The 9,504-nt window shown below is 37.4% G+C and overlaps 1 protein-coding gene across 1 annotated transcript; it reads right to left on the reverse strand.

Moving 5' to 3' along the window:
• Positions 1-1,860: 1,860 nt before the first annotated feature.
• LOC122148738 (prostate stem cell antigen-like) lies at positions 1,861-8,668 on the reverse strand. Its single transcript, XM_042776094.1, has 3 exons — positions 8,484-8,668; positions 2,997-3,107; positions 1,861-2,906 (listed from the first exon to the last, which is right to left on the reverse strand). The coding sequence occupies exons 1-3, from the start codon at positions 8,533-8,535 to the stop codon at positions 2,680-2,682; spliced, it is 390 nt and encodes a 129-aa protein (XP_042632028.1). The 5' UTR covers positions 8,536-8,668; the 3' UTR covers positions 1,861-2,679.
• Positions 8,669-9,504: the final 836 nt, after the last annotated feature.

Below are 9,504 nucleotides of genomic sequence, written 5' to 3' on the forward strand. Positions count from 1 at the left end.
CAAGAAAGTAAATGAGCCACTCCCAGTTTCTATGTACAGTAACTATTAATGAAAGTGATCATGTGATCCCTTATTAGAATGTAACGTCTCATTACTCAATCCATCTTCAGCTCATATCATAAATACAATTAATTATAAAATAAAATGTAATTAAAAAAATGGCTGGACATTATTACATGTGAATTTCAATCAGTGTAAGCTTCAGTGGATCTGAGCCACTGTCTAAAAGAGATTTGTTGTGGGCTAAATTGTGCAGCATGTGTGTCATGATGGTGGTTGACAATACTGATGTAATAAATACCTAATTGCTAATGCTGCTTTGCGTAAGTGTTACGTCTTATAAAGACAGTGATCTTGGCATTGCTTGCAGGACTCGTCTGGTCACTATGAAACTCAAGAACGACACAGACATCAATAACAAACCACAGGAGTTTAAACACTTAAACTGCTCTATCAACACTGCACTGACTCCCTTTTGAACAATGAATACATTTTAAAATCTTGCTAATTACTTACTTAGCCCTGAATGGTTTAGCACCTCAGTACCTGAGCGATTTCATATCGCATTATAGTCCTTCACGTCCGCTGCGTTCTCAAAACTCTGGCAATTTGATGACCTAGAATATCAAAGTCAACTGCGGGCGGCAGATCCTTCTCCTATTTAGCGCCTAAACTCTGGAATAATCTACCTAACATTGTTCGGGAGGCAGACACACTCTTGCAGTTTAAATCTAGATTAAAGACCCATCTCTTTAACCTGGCTTACACATAACATACTAATACACTTCTGATATTCAAATCTGCTAAAAGATTATTAGGCTGCATTAATTAACCGGGAGACACAGATGCAATTTGAACTGAACTAACCTGGATGATGACATCACTGAATCAATAATAAACTGACTTTAACTGAAAAATTGACTCTTTGTTATTGTTCTCATGCTTTATCGACACACTATTTTCCTGTTTGACTCTGTAAAGTGCTTTGACACAACCAGTAATGTATAAAGTGCTACACAAATAAAGGCGACTTGACTACAGTTTTATTCCTCTTATATTAGCAATTTCTACACACATTATGATGGCAACTAAAACAGGTCATTTGTCAGAGAAGGACACAGAGATTTCACCTCTGGCATGCGAGTGCTGCATTCTGTGGAAACCCCAAAAAAAAAAAAAAAAGAAAAAAAAAAACTTTTTTGCTAAATTCTTGCCATTCTTTACATACATTTCTTTCTGTAAGGAATGTCATCTTTACCAAATAAAGAAATGCATTAACAGAATACAAAACACAATTTTAACATCTTTATGAATTTTCACAAAAACAGCTTTGAAAATGAAGAATGTCCTGTGTAAATGAATAGGCACACATGCACTATACTAGACAAAACCCCCAACAATTAAACTAAATTATTTCATAAACTTCATTAAGCATTGATGTGTTGACAGGCAAACCCTCTGGTGTTATTAGAAGAATTACAGGACCGAGGACCCGGGACCCGACCTGGGATCTGTATGGTTCGGGGCTATATTTTAAATGTAAGTCGAGTCGATCGAGTCAGCACAATAACTCACAACTTTTTCCGGGTCGGGTCCCAGTCTATTACTTCGGGTCCCGGGTCTGTTTAACATTGTGTGTAAAACTCGAGTCGATCGAGTCAGCACAGTCAGTCAGCGCTGTGCATGTGTTGTTTTATAACTTTCAACTTGTAAAATTAGGATGAGAAAAGTGTGAGTCAGTAATTTGAAATTACCTACGATGCAATGACTTTACCTTTGACAATTGGCTTTTTTATTTAGAAGGCGGGACTTATTCCGCCATACCGCAATTTTAACCAACTTCAATAATAATAATAATAATAAAAAATAACCATCTCGTTGTTATTTTTGCTCAGTCTCGGCTCAGAGAGCACAGAGATGATAGCAAATAAGTAAAGCTAACATCAGCTGCCATGGCACAAGTCGCATTTGTCATCCGTCACCGTGACAGCAAGTGGACTTTTGAAGCTGGAATAATGAGTGGATTAAGCATTTCAAGCGGCAAGAGAGGAGTAACATGGATGGAACTTTCTTGGCAAGGAGGATTGTGTACATCACAGTCAGGTACAAGGGAGAAGGCTTCTTATATTAGGTAAGACAAAAAGTTTAATTTTCGCAACTTGTTTATCCATTTGTTAATAGCAATTTGCTGTGGAAGACGTGGCGATCGGGTCCAGTCGGGTCTGTGTCTTCCCGGCCGGGTTCGGGTCCAGCTTTCAAATAATTGACAAGCTGCGTCGGTTCCGGGTAGTACATTTTTGAGATTTCTCGATTCTGCAACTTTCAAAATAACAGACGGGTCCGGGTCGGTTCAGTGTAGCACATTTACGGGGGTCTTTTTGGACCCGTGTAGACCTCTAGGGTGAGGTGCTTACTGTATCTATAGCCAGAATGGTCTTCATTGCTGATATTCAATAAATTCATGCTATGTTTCTATGTAGAAAAAGTGTTAACTTGATGGTATGTTGAAATTATTACTACTGGGCAATCTACTAAAAACTTTTCAAATTCCAGTGTGTGACCTTTCTTGAGTATTCAATCCATAAATTATTTTGCAACAAATTAATTTGGCTTGTTTAGTATACATGATTTGCTCAGTGATGCTGTGTATTTATAATGTGTGAGCTAAAATAATCCTCCTCAAATGAGGAATTTGACCATGAAGACAGAGCTGATGGTAGCGGAGGCCATGCTGACAGCAGACATGTGAAAGTGAGCTGGAGCCGAGTTACACAGGTCAGTAGAGCAGCACGTCTTCATCATGGCATATATGTTGGTGCTTGAGTTGGATGGGAAATTCACCTGTTCAGTTTTGTTGCATTTGGACACTTCAAGACATCCTTTCATCTTGATATCCACTAATCCACCTACAAAAGAGAAGCAAGAAAAACAGATTAAGCTTTAAAAATGTATATAACAAAAAGGTGTTCAACAGCTTTTGAACAGCATAAACTCACCAGCTTTCCCTACCCCGCTGAAGCAGTGCTCTCCAGCATCACATGTCTTTTTGCTTGTAATGCAAAGATTCCAGAAACCCAGTTTACACTCATAACACTGCAGCGCCTGACCTAAAAGACAAAAAATACATGGAAAATCTAACCGTCACAACCCACCATGAAATGCATAAAAATTTTACACACACAAAAAAAAGGCATAGAAGTTTCTACAGAATAAAACATAATACACGGTTATTGAATGGCTTGTTTTAGTGGACAGGTAAGAGCGTTATTGCACTGTTTTGCATGTTTCTCACAAGGATCAAATAAGGAACATGGATAAAATTTTCCACATTTCAAAATTTTTTAACAACCCTTTCTCCTCTCAATATGTGCTCTTGATTCTGGCAAGTGTGCAAGACCTGAAACACCTGAAATATTCACGTAACAAGAAGAAATGCTGAAAAACTACTATAAAACCTTGCTGTACTGGTCTGGGCCCGTATTCACAAAACATCTTAAGGCTAAAAGTAGCTCATAATTCGCAGATTTAGCAGAAAATCTTAAAAATAAGGGGCTTGTCAGTCCTAAATGTAAGACTCCTAAATTTTTGCTCTAAGACAGTGGTTCTCAATTCCACTCACCTAACACACCTAATTTAGATAATCAGCTTGTTAGAAGTGAGCTCCGTGCATTAACTGTGCTCCCTACTCCCTGAGCAGGGGAAAGTTTACTTCACCACGGAACATTCATTCACGGATTTGCGCTACATCTTCACACGCAGACGAAACTTACAAGAGAAGCATGAAGTGGGACAAAATATACCTACAATTGAAATACAATTGAAATTCATGTCTTACACACTTAAACACTAAAACTAGCTCCTAAATCTGTGAAAGGCTAGGAGTAGTGAAGAGGACTTCTATGTTACTAAGATCAAACCACAAACTATCCTAAAATGGCTGTTGCCGGCAATCTGCCTCGGAATATAAACATTTTAGAAACATTTGATGATAATGACCTTTTAAAAGGTATCGCCTTTGGTTTTGGAGGTTATTATAACTCTGAATTTTCATTTGATTATGTCCTTGATTTCTTTAACCAGCTGGGCAAGAAGTCACAGCTGTTCTTGTGTCCAGTTTAGTTTTCTTTTACGTTTTGAATGTCTTACTATCAGCCATGATTATTCTACTCTGTTAATTAAAAGGCTGTTTATATGCATATTCATTAATTATGAGAAGCACAAATGTAAGAGGCTGACAATTAGCTGAGCATTTTAAAATCTTTATTTTAATGTGTCAATTAGCAGTTTTATTTTTAAACCTTTATTTGAATATGGGAACATTGCATTGCCCTTTTTAATATTTTTATGAATAAATCTCTGACAGAGACGATCAGCCAATCACTGTGTGCATACTTAGTTAGCATGCTGACATCATCCATAGTAACAAGCTCAGCCCCGCCCCCTCACTCTGAGCTTAAGACTTCTCTCTACTCCTTAGAAAAAGTTTGTCTCAGCAGCTTTGTGAATAGGTTTTAAGAGAAAACTATTAGCTAAAAACCTTTTACTACCCCAGGTTCTTCTCTTCTTTGTACTTAATTCCAGGAGTGGCACCGGCGCCCCCCCCCCCCGAAATTTGGCTGGCCACCCCAGGTTCTTCTCCTCTTTATACTTAATTTTAGGCTGTTTCTATAGCGTGATATTTGACAGATATCGAGAGCGCATAATGTTATGTGATCCATGTAAAGCACGAGCACGAATCTCCACTCGCAAGTGGATTTCCTTCACTCACACAAAACTGGATGTGTGCTTTTAAATATACATTGTTCTTCTATGAATTGGCTCTGCTTTTGCTCAGAGATTACGTGTATGCTCAAACGTTCCTGCAACACTGAAGTCTAGAAGCGCTTTTTTTTTCTAATTCAGATGAGGAGTAGGCTTATCTTATTAAATGGAAGCAAGCTGATTATAGTCAGCCTTCTCTAGTTATTTATTTCATTTATTCAATTGTTTTATTAAGTGCATTTGTATTTTGTTGTTTTTGTATATAGTTTTGCAATAAAAGTGTATTAAACAGGTTCCAGAAATAATCACTGATGGTGCTTCTAAAATTAGTGAGGGTGCTCTAGTCTTAATGCCCATTTTCACATATTTTCTCCCGTCTATTGCTTTGGTCATCATTGTGTCAATCACTACTACTTCGAGAGTGAATCCCACATAAATATGCAGATGTCATTCCCTAAACTTTGCAACGTGTGTGTGCTGAAAAACAAAGTTCTACATTTTAAATGGATCATAGACTATAAAACTTACAAATAGTGTTCAATTCCACTAAAAAAGCCCAGACCACATTCTTTGCATACATATACACAATGTATTTTATCATACATCGTGCCGCAAACCATAACCCACCACCCCCCCACCCTCTTTTCAGCCAGTGCCCCAGACTGGCCACCCCATTTAAAATGCTCTAGACACGCCCCTGCTCCGCACCAGTCTTTTTGGCAAATTTGTGCAAAACTTCTTGCTAAAATGTCAAAGCTTCATTTTAATCACCAATGCAGCGATGCAGTTATTTAGCTTACCTTTACATGCTTGCGAAGGGTTGATGTCTTGTCGAGATTTTATAAGCTGCTAGTTTGGTATCCCTAGGTAAGCACAGCTTACACTGCATAATTAAGCATAAATATGGCCAGGGGTTCACTTAATTTCCTTCGAGTTAAACTTCAGAATATGACGGGTTTCGTTTTCAGCGGTGTCTGCACCACTAACGCCTTGTTTGTCCGTCTGCATCTTTCTTGTGATTTTAGCGCCAGTTTGCTCTCTTGCCCATTATTTACTGCAGTAGTTTACAGGGAGCGATTTTTATTTAATTTTTTTTTTTTTTTTTACTCAGTAATTAATGTGTTTTAAAATGTAGTGAAGTACAATACTTCAAACAAAATATACTTTTGTATATAAGTAAAAGTAAAATTACAGATTTTAAAAATTACTTTTAAAAGTACACAAAAAAAGCTACTCAATTACAGTAACGCGAGTAAATGTAATTCGTTACTTTCCACCTCTGATGGATATCAAGACCATGCCACTAGCGGTAGTTGGTCCATTACCACTGCGGTAGTAAAAATCTAGCACCGTCACAGCCCTAAAAGGCCTTTTTCCATTATGACTGAGCTGTGAAATGGAGTGAGCAAACAGTGGAGCAACAATTTGTCAAATTACAGTTACTGAGGCAATGCAAGCAGTATAAAGCTGATCATGCAATACCCCTTGAGACAACATGTTCCATGTAAAATAAACCAGCTTTTATTAGGCTACTGAAGAGACCAAGAAAATCATCAGCTCCACATTTTTTTTAAAATAAACAAATAAAACAAAATATATAAATATAATAAATAAATAAATAAATAATAATAAAAATGAATAAAAAAATAATAATAAAAACAAATTATAAAATTTAAACTCTCCTCTTTTCGCCTCTTCTTCTACTTTTTAATATAGTGCAAGGTTAAATAGCTTTTTTTTTTTATCAAAAACTATAACAAAACCAAACCAACAGCGCCCCCGGGTATAATCACTTGCTGTATCATTATATTAAATGTTATTTTAAACCCATTTTCTCATGAGGATGCGCTACAAATAATCCCTCAGTTTGATTGAATGAGCTGTAAATTTTCTTCTTTTCGCTTCTAACACCATCATACCAGTTGGCTTATTTACTGAAATGGTGTGGTGCTGCTGACACTAAAGTGAAGTGCAGTGAAGTGAAGTGACGTGACATACAGCCAAGTATGGTGACCCATACTCAGAATTCATGCTCTGCTTTTAACCCATCCAAAGTGCACACACACAGCAGTGAATACACACACACACCGTGAACACACACCCGGAGCAGTGGGTATCATTTATGCTGCGGCGCCTGGGGAGCAGTTGGGGTTCAGTGCCTTGCTCAAGGGCACCTCAGTCGTGGTATTGCCGGCCCGAGACTCGAACCCACAACCTAAAGTTGGTAGGGACAACTCCATCCTTAAAGGGTAAATAGGTAAATAGCTTTTGCCAACAAGGCGGCCTATTTGCACTTAGTGTAAATAGACACTCTGATAATCAACACTCATATATTTTATATGCTGGAGCATTCCAAATTTAAAAATTTACAAAGACACACTCCTGCCTTTTCTGGTGGCAAAGTCGTCAATGAGCTCAATTTATGATAATTAAAACATTAATTAATGTAAATAAATGCTATTAAAGTCCACACAGCCAAAAAAAGTTTCAAAGGATTATGAACATACCTGAAAGGGATGCACGGGCTTCATCTTGGGCTTTTTTACTTTTTTCTTTTATCAGTGCCCAACTGCTGTTTTTTTTTTTCTTTTTTTTTTTCTGGTCATAGTTGTCCATCATATGTCCATCATACATCATCCACCCGGAACTGCTTCCATGTACAACAGTGAGCGCAAGCTAGATACAATTGATTATTATGTTTTAAATATGGTTATTTTCTTACAAAAACGCATCAATTTGCTACAGGAGGCCTTTGTTCACCCCCCAAAGTTGTGTGAGACACTTTTTTTTATGGATGGGCGCTTTTTATTTATTTTATTTATTTATACTTCTTTTGGACTGATGCACTGCTACACCCGTTAAACAGCTTGAAAGATCAAAGATAATTTTTAATATAACTCCGACTGGAAAAAAGAAAGTCATATACACCTAGGATGACTTGAGAGAGTAATTTATGGGCTACTTTTCATTTTTGGGTAACATTTTTGAAATGTGTACTTAGTCCTAAGTATTTGTTCTAATGGAGGAAAATGTATGTGCTGTTGGGTGCATGATAACCAGCATTTACATAGATTTTAAGCTTAGACCTTCAGTGTTTTTTATTTGTTTGTTTTTTCTCCAGTCAACCTTCAACCAAGAAAAGGAGCAAGCACCAAAAAAAAAATGTGAGATTACATTACATTATCTAATATGATCCAATATTTTAAAACTAAAAGCTATTCAAAATCTATATTATCTCTGTACAACACAAATGAACTTCCACTTTATTGTCTCTCCAATCTATTCACACAACAAAATAACAGCAGAGACTGGGCAGATCTTCAGAGCTGTTGTCTAAAGCCAAACTGACTGCTTCATCAGTGGGCGAATTCTGCCAAGTTCTTTTGCGAGCTGCGTGAGTCTCTCTACCTCAAGCTAACCAGTGTCTCTCTCATAAGGGAGGGGGTAATACTTTACAGCAATACTCATATGAGAATGACTCATAAACCACAGGCTTCTAAATTAAATATGTTCATGACTCACAGAGCTGCATGTTCCCCAATGACTGGAATAATGTGGAATGAAAGTAGTTCATGCATCACACAAATAAGCCAACCAGAAATAAGCAACAAATAATCTACAATTTTAGTTGCTAATCAAAGTCACATTCACAGTGTCCACTTATTAAATATTGTTTAGTAGGCTTTGACACGAAGGAAAGTAATACAAAAACTGTATCTTACCCACTGCAAAATAAAGAGCAACTGCAAAGATTCCGAGAAAGACTTTGTTCATGTTTCTTGTTGTATGTGAGCTGAGTTCAAGCAGAGGACCGTTCCAGCCTAGTCGGACTGCTGTGATCCACTAGATTTATAGATCCACACCCATATGGTGCCGCCCATTACACTTCCAAACAAGGAAGGGATGGAGCACAGCCCTGCAGCTACCTGAGTCTCACAGCTGACTGCAAATGATCATAATTGATGGACAACTATGCCCAGAAAAAAAAAAAAAAAAACAACAAAAAACAACAACTGTCTGGTAAAAAGAAAACAGTGCATCCCTTTCTGGTACGATAATAATTCTTTGAAACTTTTTTGGCTGTGTGGACTTTAATAGCGTTTATTTACGTTAATTAATGTTTTAATTATCATATGATGAGCTTATTGACGACTTTGCCTCCAGAAAAAGCAGGAGTGTGTCTTTGTAAATTTTGAAATTTGGAATGCTCCAGCAGAAGTATGTGAGTGTTGATTATCAGAGTGTCTATTTACACAAAGTGCAAATAGGCCGCCTTGTTGGCAAAAAACATTTACACTAACTCTGCCCACCTACACATGATTGGGCTAGTCAACACTACAAAAGACTAATGGTGAGCCACAGCTCCAGTGGCATAGATAGTGCCGTAGCCATTTTGACATGATTGACCCGAGTTCGTATTTGCCTTTTGCCGAACTTTTTTTTCCTCCCTTTTCAAATCTCATAACGCATCTGAAAGGCATTTATTTTCAATAAAAATGAAGGAAATAATTGAAAAGTTGAAAATAAAGTATCAGGTAGGTGTTGGGAGGGCTTTATTGTCCCAATAAGGTAGCATACATTTTTTAATCCGAATTAAAATTAATAGATAATTGCATTCACTGCGGGTCAATAGATTAAAAACTGGGAAATATTGCATAGTTTTTGATAAGCAGGTTACCTGGGTTCGGGTACCTGCACATGTCGCTGTTGGACAGTATTATTCCTGCATCCTGTTTGCCGTGC

This window comes from Cyprinus carpio, chromosome A19, assembly GCF_018340385.1.
Source record: "Cyprinus carpio isolate SPL01 chromosome A19, ASM1834038v1, whole genome shotgun sequence".
NCBI lineage: Eukaryota > Metazoa > Chordata > Actinopteri > Cypriniformes > Cyprinidae > Cyprinus > Cyprinus carpio.